This window comes from Hyaena hyaena, unplaced genomic scaffold (assembly GCF_003009895.1).
Source record: "Hyaena hyaena isolate Hyena2069 unplaced genomic scaffold, ASM300989v1 scaffold_147, whole genome shotgun sequence".
Taxonomy (NCBI): Eukaryota; Metazoa; Chordata; class Mammalia; order Carnivora; family Hyaenidae; genus Hyaena; species Hyaena hyaena.
This window is the reverse complement of record NW_024080779.1, coordinates 2,502,690-2,524,605: the sequence shown is the minus strand read 5'-3', so window position 1 is coordinate 2,524,605 and position 21,916 is coordinate 2,502,690. Positions and strand designations below refer to the sequence as shown.

Here is a 21,916-nt window from a genome sequence, read left to right as displayed (position 1 = left end):
TTCACTCCCTTAATCTTGGGGAGACAGCACCAGCTTAGATTTCCTGTGTAGCCTTACCTTACGAGAGGGGGACTGGTCTGTGGAACAAGCTATCTGTGACTGGGGTGACAAAGCTTTATAAGCCCTACCCCACCTCACTGTAATACGGCCCTGGTTTCAGTTCCATCCGGGGATTCAGACTTACAGTGTCCATATGTCCATTTCCAAGCTGAAAATCAGCACGCCTTGTGCTTTGGGGGAACATTGGAGCAGAATGTTTAAATGGAACCATTCCGAGCCCCTTGACTAGAAGGAGAGCTGTATGATGGGTGCCTTAACTTGCAAGGCATATAGGGAAGTAAGGGATGACAATGTGATATGCAGTTAAACTTTGACTGATTAGAGAAGTAGTTGAATGATCATTATGATTTCTGGGATATTGATGGAGAAATGCAGCTGGGTCATATTAAAAAATATACAGGGATGAGAATAAACTAACCAATGTGACTCTAAGAAAGCACTTAGGGAACTTGCTTTCAGAAATTCAAAACGTGGCTTATGGTGAAAATGAGTTGTGTTTCTTTTCACGTGGGTGCTTTCATAGCACCTGGAAAGAGTTTGTTCTCTTTAAGAAATTCAAGCCCATCCTTACTTCTAATCGCTAGTGGTCATTTCTTTTTTAAACCTCATGCATTTGCTTAACAAGTCTCATATTCAAAGATAGTAAAAAGTTATACTTTGGAACAGCCCACTTCCAAATGCCCTCGGCTTCCCACTTGGTGGTACTTAGATGAATGAGGTGGTGCTATGTTTCCCATATGTATAAATGAGATCCTCAGTTTTGTGTGTATTTCTTCTTCCATGTATGTCTACAATCCTCCTCCCCTATGCCGCCGTCTCTTAACCGCTTCTCTTCCACACCCAGAATTCTTTGACATTCTTGGGCCTTGGGTAACGGATGTGAATCTGCATCTGCCTTTTACCTGCAACAAGATGGACCTTTTTATTGGCAGAAGCCATCCCTAAAGGTAGACATTTTGGATGCCCAGGGTTAAGACGGACCCCAATGACTCTTTATTGACACTGTTATGTGTGTAGGCAAGAATCATTACAGATCGATGGCACTTCCTGGGGCTTAGAAGAAGTTCCTGCGAATCACCGAGGCTGGTTTGGGATCAAGGAGTAGGGTGAGTATATTATGCTCTTCGTTGGTTTGCATGTCTCTGTGCTGGTGCTGCCTCCTGGAAGTATGAAGAACCTGACCGTTTTCTTTCCTGGTAGTGACTAAATTTGCTCCTTGAACTTACTCAGGTCTTCTTCCCAAGAGCAAACCCTCACTTTCTCTCAAGTGGCTGCTTCAAGCAAGGGACCTTTTTGCCTTAAGAACTGAACCAGTCCAGTGACTGCTAAAACCATTGATTTTGCCAGATGGTGTTAAAGAATAAATTCTACCACCGGAAAAAAATGTAATCCAGAAAAATATTAATTAATCCATTCTAGTGATTTTTTTTAAATTGACTGCGTGGCTTTAACATGATTTGTATGATTAAGACATGATTAGTTGCCTTTGGTGTTACCCTGATAACTTGAATGTGTTTCTTATTGACAAATAATGACCAAATGTTCAACACCAGAGCTACAGAAAGAGCAGCAGGAGTGAAAGGCCTGAAGGTAAGAATGCTGCTTTACGATTGCCAAGAGGAAAGACACCGCTGCCGTGGCAGAGTGAAACGGTGTGTGTCTATACCCTTTCTGCCCCACTAAGACCAAATCATTTGGTTTCCTTGCATTTGGAGAGAAGGTTATAGAACCACACTCTCCGAAAGGCAAGACAGCCATGGAAAAGAAACATGAAAGATTTGAAAATGATTGAAATACATGCAATGCGGGTGGGAAACTGGTGGAGTGGGGGCGGGGGGTAAAATTTATGGAGAACAATTGTAATCCATTCTCATTTGACTTTCTAGAGAGCGGTATAGCATTTGGCCCTTGGCACATGAGGCAAATCCCCATTGGTCACAGGTGGCAAAAGTGTGTTCCAAGTGCTAAATTCACCTTAAAGCTTCATTTCATCTGGCCTTGAAGCAAATATTTCTCAAAACATAAAACTAAGGCAGTAGCATACTTTACATCTAAAAGAGATAGAGAATGAGAGGGAGAGATGGACTCTGCTGGCGTGTCCTATCTGGCATCACGGCTGGGAAGTGCAGATAAGTGGAGGCTAGAATGCGTGCTAGGAGAGGATGGTATATGCCCTGGCATGGCAGCCGGTAGTCAGCTTTCAGGTCTGCTGTACAGTCCCCATTTGTTGTGATCTAATGGAGTGTAAGTTAAGACGGATTATCTTTCTATAGCTCACGGTCAAGAGAGGCCTATGGGGAGGCAAGGGGGAGCAGGGAAGAAAGAAGATACTGGCACCCATAAGATTCAACTCCCAGTGAACAGTTTGCCTAGAGTCAGGGGGCATGAACTTGACATCTTCAGAAACACATGTCGTGGGTTTCTGATCTAACATGAGATAAGTTTCTGTCTTCTCAGTCTATGCTTTTCTCTCTTGGTGTCATTGGGGTGAACCAAAGGAAGCACATTTATACGTAATAAAATCCAACCAAATTTGATAGTTTGAATTTTTAATGGATCTCGAACAGAGTTTTCAAGTGCATCATGCCCATTATGACTTGGGGAAGTATGTGTGGCCACATTTTAATCAAAACTGTTTTCTCCAGACACTTAGCAACTTCCCTGAGCCCCTTTTCTCCGTCAGGGACAAATTGAGCAAGTCTTCCCAGACAAACTGGGGTGTGTGTGATACTCCACAAGCAATCATGTTTTTGGATTCCTGTTCCACAGGGAGAGGTTGGACAAAGGTCGGGTTTGGCCGAGATCATCAGTGAAATTCACAACTTGTGGAATCAAGGGGTCTATCCCTTTGAATTTGAGAGATTATCATCTGGAAATGTCCTGGCTTCACTCACATACCCACAAGTGACTTCTGGAGCTGTTTCCCTAGCCCAGATGCTCATCAGCAGGTTTCAGTCACTAGCATTGTTAGGCCCTTAGTAAAATGACTCACAGCTTTCAACTCCTAATATTATATGCGTGCATTATTGAATTTGCTCTTTGCACTTATATTAAATTATGATCTCATTAGCAAGGAGTTAAATCGGTTTGAGCTACATTTGTGAACTACACAGATATAAATTCTCACTCAGAGGGAGCCTCTAGCAACTAAGCTCTGCATAACTACAAATCATCAGAGCTGCCCCTGGGGACTGAGGGTTGCTTGGGTGGCCAGAGCCCAGTAATGCCAGCAGTCATATGCACGTGCTCCCAGGTTGTGAAGAAAGCTCAGGCTGATCCAAGGGTAGAAGGATTGAAATAACTTAAACCCTCATTCTCCTAGAAACCTGCATCCAGAAAGTCCTGTAAAAAGAATTAGATAGAGACTTTTTTTTTAAGTCTCCAGATTCTAGTGTAGTCTAGGGCATATTTTAAACTGCCATGACCTCCAATAGCTACTGTATGGAGAGGTCACAAATCCCAACATAACTAACAGAAAAGAATATAAACAACCTTAGAGTAAATCCTTCCATCTAGCAAAGGATCTTCTCTTGCTTGGCCATCAATTGGCTTCAACTTAATAAATCAAGACCTACCTGGGCAGAGATGTCTACAGCTGCCTGTCTGCACAGGCCTGTGATTTCCTGAGCGATGCTAGGAGTTTTCCAGAAAAAGCCAGGGAAGCAAGTGAGCGATTGGGAAAGGTGACTTGTCACCATGAAAACCTGAAATATCTTCGGTAGAAAAGCCAGTGAAAGAGAGGATGGATATCCTCCCTCCGCCGGGCTGAGGATAATTCTAAAAAGTCACTCAAAAAAAGAAAATCACTAGGTACAAAGAAGCAAGTGTCAGTAACTTGAAGTGAGGTTTTGGATGAGGCATAAGGGGAGGGGAGGGCTTCCAGCTTAGGTGGTGATAAGCTTCCATTTTCATTATCCAGATATTGTGTTGTTAGAGCAGGTGCTTAATTATGCAAATACACCACCCTTACTCATATAGTTCTTTTACTTCTCTGTGATCTCCTTGTCTTTCTCTGTAACCTACATATTTACACATATATCTATCCCTCCTATGGGCGCCATTGAAGATCTTCTGGCATTATTAATTAAGCAGACATTTGCTCTTTAGGTGTCCCTGCTCGGAAAGGAGAAGTGAAGCCATTGAGAGCAGAATATATCTCACAGTCTCTTGGGTAAATAACTCATACTCCACTCCAGGTCCCTATATTTTTCAAGCTCAGAGACATATCCACAGTACAGATTTTTACACCAAACCTTCTAGGATCATCATTTGGAGGGATCAGCTTGGTCATTAACTCACTAGGCCATTTTTTCTTCTTTCCCACTCTGGGGAGACTCTGTACCCTCACATCACTCTGCACATTTCTCTCTTTGTTCATGGCTCCAAACTCCCTATTTTGTGTATTTCCTGAACTCAAAATTGAAAGATAAATTGGACACTTCTTTGGAAATACAGCAAAATTTTTAGTTACTTTCTTCTTAAATAGTGTCTACCTTCACAGAAAAGAAAATGGTCTTCTTATCCTAAAACGGTCTCCAGATATAATGCTGGCCATCACTAAGATAACACTGAACTGGTTGGCACCGCCCAGGAATGAGCTGGGAATTTGGGCAACCGCCATCTGGGGCTGGATGCCTTGGATTAGTGAGCACAGTCTTTTGTAGCTGAGGTACTGCCCAGTGTGGATGGCAGAGATAAGCCCACATCTGTATCAGCCAGCTAGGGTTGTTGTGTTCTTTCTTTTCAAAAGTAGAACTCCTTTTCGGAGCGCTATGAATTACATGACTACCTCTATTAAAAAAGAACAAGAGAGAGATGCCACTCCATGACTGTCCCTCACACCCAGGATCCACTGCCCCACCACAGGTCAGCACTGCCTTCACATCCTTTTAAATGACTCTCTAACTCACATTTGCTCTTAACCCTCTCCGTCCGATCAACAATCCGCATACATTTCTATGACTTGGGTATGGCACACCGTTCTCTCCTGACGGGAGCTGTACACTCTTTTCCTCCCTGAACACTGTATAAACAAAATGCGACAAAGGGTTGGAGTTTGTAAGAAGTTACTCCGGTTCATTTCCCATTTCCCAAGAAGCTTTGTATTTTAATAAGGAATGATGTTCACGTCTATAGGGGTGTGATTCTCGTGACGGAATTTCAGGTGCCCGTGAGAAAAATAGTTCAGGACAGGGGGACATTCCCAGACCCCCTGAAATTACATCACCAGGCTCTCCTGTTCTCTCCCTGAGCCCCCTGACCCTTGCCTTTGTCTTGGGAGGGCTGTACTCAGCAGAAGGTTCACGGCCAGCCCTTCAGAGGAAAGAATGCCTGACTAATTTCCATGATAGGAATCTGACCTACTTTTTTAATTCTTTCTGTTCTCTATTGAGGTGAGTACAATAAATATTTCTGACTTACAATTCTCTTAGGTACTAGGTAAGGGCCTGCAGTAATTGCTCTGAAACCTTCCCCTGGAGACATACCGCTGCAGTGCGATATGGGAACGGCCCCAGCTGCAAGATATGCCCTTGCGAGGTTGATAGCTACTTGGAGTACGGGAGTCCCCAAAGACAAACTTCGTTATGAACATCCAAGCACGAAGAGCAAAACTAAGGAGGGCTGCTACGTTTTTGTGTGTTCCGTTGGAGAATGCACAGTGCAGAGTTGAATATACAGTAATTTGCCCTCTGGCCTGCCCCATAATTTGCTGCGCAGGCTTGAGCAGATTGCTTAACCTTTCTGTGCCTCAATTTCTTTCCTTGCAAAGTAGAGACCATAAACCTATTTTCTTAGAGTGATCGTTAAGCTCGACCAATAATAATAATTATGATGACTTTGTGAGACACCAGGCTGAAAAACAAAGCGCTAAAAGAGAGTTAGCTATTCAAAACCTGTGTTCATTGAGACAATGATTCCAAGCAAGGACACAAATACCTCAGCCATGGTCCCCGCACTTGAAAAGCACACGGTCCAGTGGGAGTTACAGGACGTGGCTGTAAATCATAAGGCCAGGAAGAAGAGGCAGGAGGGAAGAAAATATTGAGGCGGGGAGCAGAAATGGTTTCAGGGGGAAAGTGACGTTTAGATGACCAAATGCCCACCTAATTCCTCTTTGTTTAAAATACCAAATTGTAGTGCTCGCTTCGGCAGCACATATACTAAAATACCAAATTGTGTGTGCGTGCGTACGTGTGGGTGTGTTGGGGGAGGGTGTCAATACAGTCATTTGATTTGGACTGAGCCATGCAATACATCCAGTAAGGTACAGCAAGAGAGGAAATGATGGCAGTTTTTCTCTGCCATCTCGGAATTTTCCTCCCCCCTGCAATAACAAACAGTTCTCGGAGATTGGGGCCTTTAAAGTATTTTCTTTTCTTGGCAGCTAGCCTAACCTTGTTAAGTGGTATTATCTGTGATTTCTGATGACCGCTTTTATGCTCCTTGGCTGGGCTGCTGCTTGGAATGTTTGTTTTTCTCCTTGCTTTTTATGTAGACGTTCCCAAACGCACATTGGTTCGCTGCCAGATTTCACAAGCCCTGTGATTTTTTTTCTCCCCCAATCAAAGGCTAAACTTCTAGAAGTCTATCATTTGTCAGGTTTCTCTAAAGTCCCGGGGCATCGGATGAAGTCTGGGTGCTCTGGGACAGCCTCGGCACGGCTGACGCTTGGGGCTTAGCGGACGCTGTCCTGCGCAAAGCAGGGCGTTGTGCGGCATCCCTGGCCTCTGCCCTCTAGATGCCCGTACTGTCCCCTCACCCAGCTGTGACAATGAAAAGTGACTCTAGACATTGCCCAATATCCCCCTGGAGGCAAAGTGACCCCTGACGAAGAACCATTGCACTAACTTCACCTCCGCTGTGACTGCAGAGGCCGTAGAGACGGAGAGCAGTTAAGTACTGCTCTGTGGAAGCCACTGGCTGGCCCGCGCCGGGGACAGGCCATTTGTCAGAAGTAGGACTCTAAATTGCTGACATGCGGAGCCTGGGTTTTGGCAGGAGTGGAGGGTGGCGACCCAGAGCAGGCCCCAGCACGGGAAAAGCCTTCCCTCCTCCAAAATCCGTACTTCTCAAACTCTCTTTTGTTTCAAGACCCCTTTACACGCTCAGAATTTCTAGGGAATTCCAAAAAGATGCTGTTGATGTGTGTTCTACCTACTAGTATTTACCATATCTGAAATTAAAATGCAATTTTAAAAGAATGTATTCATTAATTTATTTTAAAGACAAGAAAGCCAATCTATGTTAACATAAATGACATGCGTTTTATGAAAACTAACTATACTTTTCCAAAACAAAATTAGGAAGGCGTGGCGCTGTCCCATGAGTTCACAAGTCGCTTTAATATCTGGCTTCCTGTAAGAGAATAAGATTCTCATTTCTGCTCTTTCATTCGATCTGTTGCAATACCACATGTCACGAAGCCTCCAGGAAACTCCACCGTACCTCAGGAGGCAAGGAGAGTGAGAAGGGCGAGGAATGTCTTGGTGCTATTATAAAAACAGTTTTGACCAGGCAGACCCCCTGACGAAAAGGTTTCAGGGATATCCCCAGAGGTTCTTGGACCACACGTTGAGAATTATTACTCTAAACCAACGTATAACAAATGCTATTATCAACCTCATTCCCTTAATGGTTGACAAGCTTCTTTACAACCCAGGGTCTCTAGGGAGAGACCTCTAATTGGACCATAGTGTGAGCGCCTTAGAGCAGATGGCTCTCTTCCTGGGATCTAGCGAGAGCCACTGTACTGAAGAAACAGAGTGAAGTCATTTGAAGAACATAGTACCTTGAGGGAGGCCAGGGACCGGCAAGGGCTTAGTCAGAGAGCAACATGGCACTGCACCCTTGGTCGTAAGATGAGGGGAAGACAGGAAGGGGGAAGAACATGCTTTGTAGTTTTTCCTGTGGTCCTGCTGGAATCGGGCACCCAGGTGCCATTGGGAAGCATCTCCCCGCCATCTGAGCCTGGGTGCCAGGCGGTGATAACACAAAACTTCTAACGGGGGAGGAGAGACCAAAGAGGAGCAAACAGTGGGCAGCAGGGGAGAAGGTGGTTCCAACACCGATCTCAGGGCCACGGATGGCCTGTCCTTCCTTTCAAAGTCTTAGACTTGGGGCGCCCGGCTGGCTTAGTTGGTAGACCAAGAGTTCCGAGACTCTTGATCTTGGGGTTGTAAGTTCGAGCCCCGTGTCGGGCGTAGAGATCCTTTAAAAACTAAACATTTTTAAAAGTAAGTAAATAAGAGTGAAAGTCTAAGACTTAACTTTCACCGCCAAGAATATCTTAAAGAGGCTCAAAGTTTTATTTGAGTATCTTCTGTTGCTTTGCATCCCAAGCAAATCTGGTTGGCATTTGAGAAGGCGAAGGTTCTGGGCATTGATTGAAGGAACTTGTTTAAAGTATAACAAGGACCTCAATTTGCCAGTGAGATACAAAATGCAGATATCCTGGCTGTCAGGTCCGGCACCAACGGAGAAAGGGTCATCTCCCTGACACTCAAGGTTTATGGTTTTTCAAATCTCGAGGACTCTGAAACTGCATATTATTTTTAAGTGACGACACGTTTCTCAGAATGTCTCTGGCTGGGACGGTGTCTCTGCTCTCAACAGCCAAGGGGGACAGAAAGGCAATAGGCTTGGGGGACTTGCTCTGATAGAGGCCAGATCTCTGTGACTACAGGAAGTCTTACCAGTGAGTGGAGATGTTGGTGGGTCCAACTCACCCCAGCTGAGCTAAGAAAGTCTACGGCATGTTCATAGTAACAGAAATGTGGCTGCTTTCCTCCTTTTAAGTTGGTGGCATTCAGAATAACACGCACCGGTATTGGCAATATTGTTCATGTGAATCTGAACACGCGGTAGTTTATTGCCTCGTGATACGATGATGCCACCCTCTATATACAATGCATTTTTTATCTGAAGTTATGAGAGATACTTGATTTAAAGTTCATTAGCTCTAGAAAGATGACAAGGTAAAGGTCGTTATTCCTATTTTACAGCTGAAGAAATTTTGAAGGGAGGAAATCTTAACCTGGGGACCGGTAGAGTTTCCTGCGTTTGCTCAGTGGCTCTGACCGCAGGCTTTGCGCTTTCAGAGGTGGCAGGCTAGGACGTCGTGGCCGGCCTCCTGGGGATGTAGGAGCCTCTCAGTTGAGGACGTCTTATCTTACTAGAACAGCTTACCTGAACTGTTCCGCTACGGTTCTACCCACACTTTGCCATTTTAGATCGTGCCGTATTAATAATCCACTTTGAAACAGCCTGGTTCACCCTCTGCTCACCTGAGCTAACCGCAGACCTACGGCCTTATCAGAGAGACAGCCAGTCAGTAACAAGAACAAGCCACAGGCCAGTTCTCTTGCTGGTGAAAGTGCCCCCATCCAAAACTCAGAGGTCCACATTATACTATGAGTTCTAAGACCAGGCCCTGCGTACGGGTTCAGAGTTGGTGGAGGGACGATCTGTGTGTAGTACAGTTCTTCCTGAGATCACTTGCATCTGGGCAACAGCTCTGCGCAATAGACGACAACTCGTCAGAAGGCATGTTACTCCCGTAGAATCTATGTCCTATTCAGACTCATTCTTCTGTCTTGTTCTGCATCTGGAAACGCTTCCCCTTCCAGCCCCCCCCCCTTCCCCCCGCTCCTCCATACAACTCGCTTTCTGTCTGGAAGTACAACAAGACACCCGGTTAGATCAAACCTAACCCAACCTCCGTCACAAAGCTACCGCAAGCTGCCGCCGACGATTGTCACCTGAGGGGAGACCCCCCCCTCCTCACCACACACAGCCTATCCGAGGAGTGCCTTTGTTTTTTCCTATCCTCATTATTTAACAGTGTGTGCCGATTACTCAAAGCGATATGGGCAGGCCCTGGTAAACATAGCGTTGCTGTAGTGTTAACTTTTTATAAGGTAATGCTCAGGTTGCCTGCAGTGTCTAAAATTACTCTGTGGCCAGGGCCCCCTGCTTTATCGCTTTCTATAGTTTTAAAGTAGTTTGAAGCTTGAATAACATAAAATAACATAATATAATGTTATTTATGTTATTTCCCACGTGAAGAACGCCTGTAAACCTTGCAGTATTGAAACTCAGTGAACAAGGCATCTTAGACAAGCTGAAAAACAAATGGTGGTACGATAAGGGGGAGTGTGGAGCCAAGGACTCCGGGAGTAAGGTCAGTCGCTGAAGGTCTTTTTGTACTGATTAGCAATCACGTTTTGAACCACTGTTTATTTTCCACCCCCAAACGGCTTTCCTTCCCAACACACACTCCCTGACACAGTGGGACCCCTTTATAACACCGGCGCTAAAGGGACCAGGCCCGCAGCAGCCTCCAGGCCTGCCACGTGACATCAACCATTGACCCGGAAGGAGCAATTGTTGGCATGGCGACGCAATCCGGCCCAGCGCGCTTCCAAAGCTGTAAAATACCGAGCTGTGTTATAAGGGGGTTTTACTGTATTTCACATTTCGAAAACTCAAAGAGAAAAATCTAACAACCACAACAACCCAAAAAAAAAAAAAAAAAAAAAAGATCCAGTTGTGACAGTACTTTTTCTTTACCTGTTACAGTGTCAGAGACTTTGTAGTTGTAAATTCCTTTGGTTATTGATACATTATGTCGGTCCCATCCGAAAACAGTCAAAGACATAAATGACAAAGACCGGTCTCTGTAAGCAGAATGCTTAGCCTCCTCCCAGCTGCTGTCGTATTGAGTTCAGCACCTATTTGGATCTCGAATATCATTAAGTCTGTCACACTCCTCTCTTCCAAAGGTGTCACTTGAATCTCTGTACGTAATACTTTTGAAATTGAGTCGCATGCTCCTTGAGGGTATACATTGTCAGGATAACATCACACTGAGAAGCATGAAACACTCTTCCCCGCCTCCTTCCTGCCCCCCTTTGCTCCCCTAAGAAAGTTCTTTTTAGTTTCAGTTTTTTGCCTCGCCTTTTTTTGAACTAATATTGTGGTATCAGTTAATTCATTTCATGAAGTGCCACTCATTTTCCCTGTGCCGTGAACCATTTTGCTACTGGTTTTCCACATCCCACCACAGGAAATTCTACGAAGCTTAAATACCAGGAACACGAAACTCTTCATGTTGCTACAGCGCGCAACATGGGTTCTGTGAAAGGCCACGTCCCCCCCCCATCAAATACCTCATACATAGAATAACCCCATGGCAGAGAGAGGGTTACCAGGCCTGGTCCATCTCCTGATGGACCGGGGAGCCTCCTCGCAGATAGCCTCACCGGCCTCCTTAAGGAAATGAGCCACTGTTTCACAAGCGACAGAAACTCTTACCGCTTCTTCAGTTACCTGTCGTTCGCCCTGGAAGAGTGACAATTTGCAAGTTCGCTGTAGACATGAGGCACGCATGTCCCGCCCCTCCCCGGCCATGCACTTCGATTCCAATTGGCCTTTTTATTGAGGTAAACAAGTATGGGACTGGCTCCTATAAATATAGCATCAGGACATGGCCATATCATCTCTTCATTTAATTCTTTAAGTGGTACCAGGACTAGATGAGCCACGGGAGTGCTGAGTGTCAGCTGTGGCCACTATCTGCTCACCGTGTTGCCATCTGAATAAGATATTCAATTCACCGACTTAACAATGTGGGTATTCCGTTTAATTGCATTCAGCAGCAAAATGGTTACATTCCCTCTAAAAAGACTACAAAATGCTATTTTATTTTATTTTTTTCAAAGAAAGGCTCCTGGCCCTTGGTGTGTCCTACCTCAAGGTAGGGCTCAAGGCACCAACTTTTTTCTTTCCATTGTTCAGCAGTTCAGTCTTTGCTTTTTCACACAGGCAGTTAGCTTAGTCAGATGTGCACAGTTTGACCTGAAAGTCACTGACCGGCTTCCTCGATTTTTTCCCCCATTTTAAATAGAAAACAGATAAGCATAGTATTTTTTTTTTTAATTACTTACTACATTCCCTGGAGTAAAGCTAAAAATGAGCTGGATATATATATATATATATATATATATATATATATATATATGTTGTTTTTTTTTTTTAATCATCAGCCTCCTGGAGAAGCTTTCTGATTGGTGTGTGGAGCCAATTCAGGACCCAGTGGGTCGTCCTGACAGTTTCCTTAAACTCTCAGGAAGACGGAAGGGAGCCAGCTCTTTATGCTGTGTCCTGGTTCCAGCAGCACAAAGACTTGCCGCCCTGAGGATGAGAACTTAGCAACCAGTCCCCGAAGGGAGCAATTTCCCAGCCACCAGGGGAAAGGGGAGAGCTAATCCCTTTTAAACAAGCCCTTGTGAAGTAACTCCCCAGACAAGAGTATCAGGAACCTCTAATATTCTCACCTGGTATCTCAAAGACAAGTTGTTGACAAGGTTGTCGCAGGGAGAACAAGGGAGAAAGGGGTGTTGCGGGCCAGAGAGGGGAAAGAGTGCTTCAAGTCCCCAAATGAGAAGAGTGTTAACATTTATAGAGATTATGCCACAGCTCAACTCTGGCAAAGGGCGCCTTGAGGCCGGCAGAGGAACACATTGTGCTCGTGTTTATGCTTTTGCTCCCGTGGCCAAGTGCTGTTTTATTTAGTTGCTGACACCATTTGGAGGCACCAAAGGAATTAAGGAGTCCAAATAAAAGAACATGTAGGTGAGGGTCACAAGCGTGAACAGAAGCACAATCTACCATCTCGCGGGCCATTGTGAAACAGCAGCCGGTTGCCAGAGTCGAACCATAACACTCACATCAATGTTTAGTTGTTTTACGAACTTAGAACTATCCTGTATTGTTGTCATGTGTTATAATGTCCCATCGCTTTTTTTTTCCCCCAAGAACTAATCGCGTTGTTCATTTCTCTTAGGACAAGACCAGCGCTCTGAGCCTGAGCAATGTGGCAGGCGTTTTCTATATACTTGTCGGAGGTCTGGGGCTGGCCATGATGGTGGCTTTGATAGAATTCTGTTACAAATCACGGGCAGAGTCCAAACGCATGAAACTCACAAAGAACACCCAAAACTTTAAGCCTGCTCCTGCCACCAACACTCAAAATTACGCTACATACAGAGAAGGCTACAACGTGTATGGAACAGAGAGTGTTAAGATCTAGGGGTACGGTCAAGGTCTAGTAAACTAATCAGCCTTACATGACTGTATGTGAATCTCTCTCTCTTTTTTCTTTCTTTGTGTTTTTTTTTTCCCCCTTCGGTTTATTGTTTCAAGTATTGTCTAGTCTTTGCAACCATTTGATTCTCTGAAGACAATGGTTGTGCTTTCTCGTGGGGCAGTAGTACTTTTCTAGTAGCACAGTAGTAATTATACCGTGGTCTGCAACCCAAAAGGACAAGAAATTCTCTAGAGCTGCACTGTTCAGTGAAATATTTGTGAGGCATGCATGTGAGCCACGGGTGTAATCTGAGACACTCTAGTAGCCACACTTTTTTAAAGTAATGCAAGTGAAATTAATTTAATGAGACATTTTATTTAACCCAATATATCCAAGATATCCCTTCTACATGTTACTGATGTATAAAACGAATGAAAGGTTTTACGTCATTTTCTTCACCCTAAGCCTTGGAAATCTGGGGTGTGTTTTATCCTTATGGTACATCTCAATGTGTCCTACCCACCTATTGAGGGTTCAGTAGTCACATGCGGCTGCCATACTGGACAGCGCAGTTCTGCAGAAAGCAGCTGTTCTGGAACTAACGGTATAATGAGGAATTGAGGCAGGGCACTGTCACCTTCAGAAAAGCAGTACTTCCGTAAGGGCATGGCGGGTCTCTTAAGTGTAAGCCTGGACCATTTCTTTAATCTTTGAGTTCCTTTGTTGTCCCTTACTTGGAAGTATATTCAGGTAAGTGTTTCTCAAAGAACCGTTGAGGCTCCCTGCTGTTGGCTGCCCCAAATCCATACTTAGATAAACCTGATTGGTGCCACCTTGACTCTGGGAGCTACAGCCAACCCCCCGGCCCTCCTCTAACCAACAATTCAGACATGTTCAAAGGCAAGCTCAAAGTAGGATCATCATCTATCTGTCCGTTCTGGAAGTGTTTAAAAGAATACAGTCTTGTTGTTACCTTCAAGTGCATCTGTCGTCACCAACATGCCTCTCTGAAAGCGAAGAGAACAATCAGCAACTTCGGGCCCTTATTTCAAGTGGGAGATTTTTTACCCCATGAGTCAAGGATACCATGAGTTTCCTGAATGCGCTTGAATTTCTACAAATGCAGTATCTGTGTTTTTGATCCCCTTGTATTTCATATCATGGAACTAAATTCAGCCCATTTTTAAATACTATTTCATCCAAATAAATCCTGTGTCTTCACCATAGAAAGTATTATCTTGTTTCAGGAAGTTGCTGGTTGTTCTTTCCTGCTGTAGACCGCAGCCCTGTGCCACACATACCCAGTACACTGACCTAACGCACTGAGTGTTCCCAGCGCATCGCTGACTGTGCGGTACATGGATTCATCTGTGATTAGTGTTGTTTGTGTGCAAGTGTTTAATGTTCCAGGGTGCTTAAAATATTTTACTCTTGAGTAGCTTCTATAGGTCCGTTACAATTTGGAGCACATGATCTGCTTTTTCATAGGGTAGTGCGTGGGCAATTTCAGCTTACCTTAATTAACCCAAATTCTGAGATACTGGCATCCAAAAAAAAAAAAAAAAGAAGAAGAAGAAGAAGAAATCTGAAATCCACTCTCACATCTATTGCCTCTTTTGAGGTTATGGGTCGCAAAGTGTATTCCTTTCGGGAAACTAAGATCCAGTCATACTGAGTGACTTGCTCAAGGCAACACAACTAGGTCATGGCAGTTCCAGGACTAGAACCCAGCCCCTCTCCTTCCTCCAGCTATTGTCTCTTCACAAAGCCATTTTGCCTCTAACCACCAGTGGCCTGGTAGTCTCCAGGGACCTTGAAATTCCAATGGGATCTAGTCAAGTGGAGAGCAGACCCAAAGTCTGTGTCCCACTTTTTTACAAAAAAGGCATACATCTCACTTAGGCATTCGACACCAAGTCATATAGTCATTCTCTCCTATTTTCCCCAGAAAATCCTTCTGAGACAGGTATCAGGACTCAGGGTCACACAGCCTCCAGACCCTCTTTATTAGCAGCCATTCCATCTGAGACTCTATGTCTCTGCTCCTCGATCACCATAGCCTCAATTTCTCATTCAAGCCCCAGAGGAGTGTTTCTTAAATGTCAGTGTGCCTTGTGAACCACCACATTATAAAAATGCAGATGCTGGGGCGCCTGGGCGGCTCAGCCAGTTAAGCATCTGACTCTTGATCTCCGGTAAAGTCGTGTTCTCGCAGCTCATGAGTTCGAGCCCCACATCTGGCATCTGTGCTGATGGCATGGAGCCTGCTTGAGATTCTGTCTCTCCTTCTCTCTGCCCCTCCTCTGCTTGTGCTCGCTCTCAAAAATATAAATACATAAACTTTTTAAAAATGCAGATCTGATTCAGTAAATTTGGGGTGCTGCCTGAGAGTTTACACTTCTCACAGCCTCCCAGGCGTTGTTGATGCTGCTGGTCCAGCAAGTAGTAAGATTCTAGAGAGAACTGTCTCAGGACATGGAACTTAAGGAAAGAAAGGGAAGAGGGAGGGAGGGACAGAGGAGAAAGAAAAGACAGACAGAGAGATAGAGACAGAAGGAAAAAGAGAGAGAAAGAGAGGAAGGGAAAGAAAAAAACTTAGGGTCAGCAAGCCTGTGGGCACAATGTTGCAGTTCGAAAGTAGAGGCCCAGAAGGGAAATTGCCACAATTTCTGGCTCGCTCTCTCTTCTTTAGTCACGTTGGTTGATCCATTTTGCGAAGCAAAATTCAGACTAAATGACACACAAAGCACATTTTAATAGACATCAGTGACAATGTGGTTACAGCCCAGTTAGCTAGCACCTTGGCAACTATCCCCAGGATGAAAAGAAAAGCTGGGGAAAGCCTCTGCAAACAAATCTGTCCTCCGAGTCCATGTGAGGTCTCCAGACAAGAAGCAGAGGCCTCACAGGATGCCAGAAGAATCCTCCCATGGATCAGGCCAAGAGGCACAAAAGCCAACTGAGCAGGAAACAGAAACCTCTCTGCTGTTCTCAGCCAGTTCGGTCATGTAATGGTAGGGGAGCGTTGGTTAAGTGAAGGGTGAGCCCTTTATCCATTCATCTTTTAATTCCCAGGAAGTTCTGGAAGGTATCTTGGTGATTTCTAATTTGTTACCTAGTTCTTAGGCTTCCAGTTCTCCGAGTTGGCCTAGATCTGTCAAGGTCTATGCAGGGGCACAAAGATCAAGAGGCACCCTGAGATGTTACTTTTATTGCTAATTATCAGAGCCAGCCTTAGGAGTTAGGGATGCCAGTAATTCTTGAGGAAACATGACCCCAGGGCAAATCACCTGCAAAAATATGATCAAGCTGAAACCTGGTTAATGAAAAGCACCCTTGGGGAACCTAGGTGGCTCAGTCGGGTATCTGTCTGACTCCTGGACTCTTGATTTCGGCGCAGATCATGATCTCACCATTCTTGCGTTTGAACCCCTCGCCGGGCTCTGTGCTCTCGCTCCCTCTCCCTCTCCCCCACTCCCGCACCTGTGCTCTCACTCTCTTTCAAAAATAAATAAACTTAAAAAAAAAAACACCCTTGAACGAGGAGGGAATCATCTCTCCTTCTGTATGGGTGAGAATAGTCAGAATTATTGGACTGGTGGGAAGGTGCGCCTCAGCCTCAGAGCTAGAGCCCAGGAGGGAGCATACAGCCTCCTGACTGCCTGTTACCTCTCTGGGCTACTGCCCAACTCCCGGAAGCGTGGCCACCAAGCGTGTCTTGGCAGGTGACTGACTGCCAAGGGTCCCAGAGTCACTGCGTCCCAAGGTTGACTCTGCTAATCATCTTGAGATTCTTCCCAACTTCCTCGTTGCCAGCAAGAACTACTCGTGGCTTCTTTGGTTTCTTCAACACTATTTTTAAACGCTTCTCATTTTCAAGACCTCAAGCTGCCTGAAGTTCAGGGGAAAGATTTCCATGTTTCCCCTACGATGCTTCTGTTTAGTCTTCCCAGAAAATGTTAAATTCATTCATGCAGTCCATTTTCAGAAGGATCAATGTTCCTTCTGCAGCCTATGCATAGACACTCTTGCTGGGGAAATCTTCCCGCTTGATGAGTTCATCTTAAGGTTACGTGGAAAACACGTTCCAGATAACTGAGGTGGTCATGTTCTTTGTCCCCAGAGGACTTCTCAGTGATGACACTTCATTGATCCCCATTTAAAAGCAGGAAACAGAGGCAGTGAGAGGTAGAGGAGTGTCCCAAGGTTATGCAGCTATGAAATGTCAAGCCATGGCCAATGAGGACGGAGGATGGGGACTGTGATCTTTCCGCTCTAGATACAAAATTTCTGCAAGCTTCTGAGATAGATATGACTCTGGACTCGAGAGTGTCCAAGGAAGAGGTTTCCATGTTCCTCTCATTCTGCCTCTTCGGGCACTTTTGGCCTTAGGGTGCCTCTTTGACATTCTTCTTAACAGATACTTTCCTTCCAGGGCCAGTGGTGGAACATGACTGTCATTCCCTTGGGCAAAATTCATTGTTAGCTCAAGACAAAATGAAGGGTTCCCTTCATGTACAGGGAAAGGCTGGAGAAGAGGGAAGTGAGCTTGAAGACGAGGCAAGAACGTTCCCTTAAGTCTTCAGAGTCAGGGGTAGATGAAGCCCCTGCACTAGTGAATACCTCCTACAGGAAGGCAGCATCAGCCTCCCAAACAGGTCCATAATATCTGGGTAAAGACCCCATGGATGCCAACCAAGCCCCTTCATGGGTGTCACTGTTCTGGCCCCTATCTGGAATGTGCTGTCTCTTTGAAGTCCATGTGCCGTTTTCAGATTTGAATAGCTAAGGTTGTAGGTATTGAGAGAGACAAGCTGTCACTCTCGGACAGTGAACGGCACATTTCCTTCTCACAGTCAAACGGAGTTCAGGCGAGCAAGTCACAGAGCACTGCTTGTCCTCTGCCTTAGGTAAACAGTCCTCTGTCGCAGGGTCTGCAGTCAGAATACACTCCGCAGGTTAGTTGTCCTGAATATCTGTATCTAGGTGCGACTAAGGCTTCCGCGCATACCCGCCTCCCAGGTGATCAGTGCCCGAAGTCAGATGCCACGCGACACCTGTATGTTCCCTGGTGCAATGCCCGGTAGAGGAGGAACCTAGCTTGACCCATTGCAAAGCATTTGCATCAGGTGAAAGAATTTACACAGACTTGTGGCTTAAAGCCAGTCAAGCGGGGGGCAGCCCCAGGGATGCCCAACTGGAAAAACGTTCACGGTTCTTGTCCAAGATAGACTGAGCCACAATAGACTGTGCAAGCCCTCCAAGAAAGCCCGTTCAAATGTAAGTTTCCCCCTTGCCTTTGCAGATCCCGCCCCGCTGGAGGCATGTGATGAGAGGAATTGCCGAAAACGTGGCCGCTTCAAGGATCCTGAGCCAGACTTCACTCTCCCTGGTGTCGGGCATGACACGAATATTGTTGATGGTGCAATGACCTTTCAATAGGAAAAACGGATTGTTTTTCCCTTCAGTGCCTTATGGAACACTCTGAGACTCGCGACAATGCAAACCATCACTGAAATCGTTTTGCTTTGCTTGAAAACAAATTAAAATAAAACCAACAAAAACATGGACATGCAAGATTCCAGTATGCGGAAAAAAAAATCGTATTACAAAAAGTCAGTTCAACAAAAGCCATTCTTTGATACCACTGCTCGGTATACAAACACCATGTTCTTTAATACACACACACACACACACACACACACATACACGCACACACACGCACGCACGCACACAGGTTTAAAATTCCAATTCAGCAAATAGGCCCATCTCAGCTAAAATAATTAACTCTTCCTGATTGAAAAAAAAAAAAATCTCTGACTCCCTGTGTTTGGGAAGACAGACTGGCATTTCTTCTAGGATCTGCTGACCAGATGTTTTTGGTATTTCCTGTCGGTAGTGATGTTCTGTGCACCCTATTTCCTTTCAACGTTGCTGAAATGTGTATATCTTTAGAATGTAAATGCAACACTTAAGAAAATTCAAACACTTTTGGAAAAGGGACTCAACCGTGACTTCTCTGTGTTCTTGAAACGGTTTTGTGTGAATGCTTTGATAACTTCCCACCCGGTGAAGGGATTCCCAGAGCTTTCGAAATGGACTTGTGTGTGTAGCAAGGGGCGGGGCACGATCAGGCGTACCTCTCGGTGCTTTCCTACAGCGGATCCCGGGGCTTTCCCAGAAGCCTGGAATTGCAGCTCACAGGTCTGTTTTTCTTGCTGCGGTGTGCGTTTTAAGTCAATATAGCTGAGTCTTTGGCATTGAGGTGAGGGAAATGCTGCCTACACTCCCAAATGTGTTTAGGATATCTTTCTCAGAAACAACACTGTGTTTAGCTCCGCTTTTCTCTGCTAAGTATGCCTTTCAAGTGTACATCGCGGAGACAGGACCGCGTTGCAAGGCAGGCCGGTGGGTTCAGGCCACGGTTCTCGGTCTGGCTTTGCTCCAGCTAGGTCTGTCTTCCCAGCTGTTGCCTGTGACTGCCCGTGGCTCTCCGTCGGACTGCATGTGTCCTTTTCTAGTTTGCAAAGACTAAAATGCATTCCCAAACCCACTGCTAAACCGAGGGCCTCAGCATCACTCCCAGGTCCTTGCTCGGAGCAGTCTCACTACTGACTGTCTCAGAAGATCGCGCCACTGCCCCACGGGCTCTCAAGTAACTAACTGCGTACCTGCCGTTGGCATCATCAGAACAGTCAGAGGAAATAGTCTCCGCTCACTAATTACCTCCTATATAATGACGTATGCTTTCTGTAGTTCAGTAGTTTGCTCTCATCAGTGACGTGCATTGGGAAGTTTCCAGACTGCAAAACCCAGGAGCTTGAGTTCATTTCCCAAGGGTGACCTTTAGAAGCCTAGTTGACTCGCTGCCCATTTGCTCTCATCTTCAGAAAAGGAAGGAAGAAGTCTCGTTCCGATGAAACGTTTCCAGAAAAGTGTAATATAAACTTTCATTCCAAAAATGGTGTCATAAGAGAGTAACTCACCTGTCAAATTTTAAATGGTATTGAACAAAAAACAAAAAACAAAAAACAAAAAAAAAGAAAGCTGTTGTGTTTTCGTTTTCGTTTTGTTTTCATGAAACTGTGATTTTCAACTTCTGAATGCTATAATGTCCAGAGCAGGAAGCTAACGCTGTGCAAATATGACGTTGTATAAAACAAAATGGACCAACCTACACACAAATGTTTTCATAGGCACTGTATAAAGAGAAATGTATGTTTATGGACTCAAATCAGTTTTTCAGAGGAAACTTTGCTGGGAATGAAGAGGCGGGTAAATTGGTTTGTTATTTTTTAAAAACTTGCATGTTTAAAAAAATTGATTGCTTCAAATTTCTGCTACTAACTTCAAGCTATGGGAGTTTGGCGGTAGTCACTTGAGGATTTTTTTTCCAATTCTTTTCTTTTTGTTGTTAAAGCTGTACTTCAGTGAACAGAAAAATTGCCAAGCCAACTAATGGCCGTAAAAGCGTAAATTGCATGTGTGGGCATAAACTACGGAGCCTCATTGCCATGAGGTATTGTACAAAGTTTTAATACATTTTGTAAATAAAATTGTAAAGAAAGGACTCTGTTTCTGTGCTCTGCCAGTTTAAAACCGACGTGGATACAGGTGCCAGGAAGTTATTATTCATCCATTTGCTTGCCACCAGAAGCTTTGCCAATGAGGTCACAGTCACCTTGCTGGTGATTTTCACAAAGGATTACGCCGCTCCCCTCCCCGCCATCATCCCTCCCCCATCTGCAACCACAGTTAGTCTCAGGGCCCTCATCCTAGCTACATGTTCCACTGGAAAACCTTCATTCCGCCAAGCGTCACCAATCTAGAGTGCAGAGAGAAATAATGAATTCAGGACTATACTGATTCTACGTGTTTCTGAAAGAGAAACAAAAGGTCTCTAATCTAGTCTGATTTGTAGACGCTGAACATGGAGTCCAGTTTTACCCAATAAATACAGCAAGTGTTTAAATATAGGACAGTTTTATATTATGATCGCCATAGAAAATGGAGGATAATGATAGGAGGAAAGGAAGGGATAATTTGTGGCTGGGCCAGCAAAGAAGAAAAGTACAGCTGAGATGCTAGAGAGAGGAAGGAAGGAAGCCATCTGGGGTCGGGGAGTTTGGAACAGAGAGAACGAGGCCTTGGAGACCAAGAAAACTCAGAGTGGGAAGGAATTCTCCCAGAAGATTCTGAGGGGTAGGCTGATATAAACACGCTGAGGTTAGCAGGCCTGGGGGGCTTCAGCACGTTACTCCAAGCTTCTCCGTCCTCGGAAATGCCAATCGGCTGACCAACCAACATGCTCCCAACTTTCAGGTGCTTCCCTTTTCTTCACTCAGGTCACCGACAGCAGTCCCGCCGGCAGAGAACTGACTCTCTAGGGAACAGATTCTGAGACTAGATTGGAGTGATGGTTCCCTAGCCGGCTGATAAAGTCTATTCAAGTACCAAATGATGCCCCCAGATCTTCCGAAATAATAGAGTTCTATCTTAACAGAAACTTTAATCCCTTAACCCAAAGGAATAGCCACTCTCGGGTACTGTGGCAGATGATAGAGTGCAATTTGGGTTAGTTGGGGTCTGGGGGATTTTTTTTTCTCTTTGGAGGAAGGGACAAGCAAACAAAAATTGTCTTTCTCAATCCAGACTGTAGGCGGCTATATATCTTACTTACACATAGGGTCATCCTTGCCAACCAGGTCTGCAAATAGGTCTTGAGCTTCAAATGTCACACTCCCCCTGCACACGAAAGGAAAATGCCTT

General features: G+C 45.0%; 1 protein-coding gene across 1 annotated transcript in view; it reads left to right on the top strand.

The window, feature by feature from the left end:
• Window positions 1-18,858, top strand: part of GRIA3 (glutamate ionotropic receptor AMPA type subunit 3) — a 282,660-nt gene extending 263,802 nt beyond the window's left edge. The window contains exons 16-17 of the mRNA XM_039238823.1: window positions 12,905-13,152; window positions 18,453-18,858. Coding sequence (XP_039094754.1) covers window positions 12,905-13,150 — 246 coding nt within the window. The 3' untranslated portion in view covers window positions 13,151-13,152; window positions 18,453-18,858. The remainder of the gene's footprint in view (window positions 1-12,904; window positions 13,153-18,452) is intronic.
• The last annotated feature ends 3,058 nt before the right edge of the window (window positions 18,859-21,916 follow it).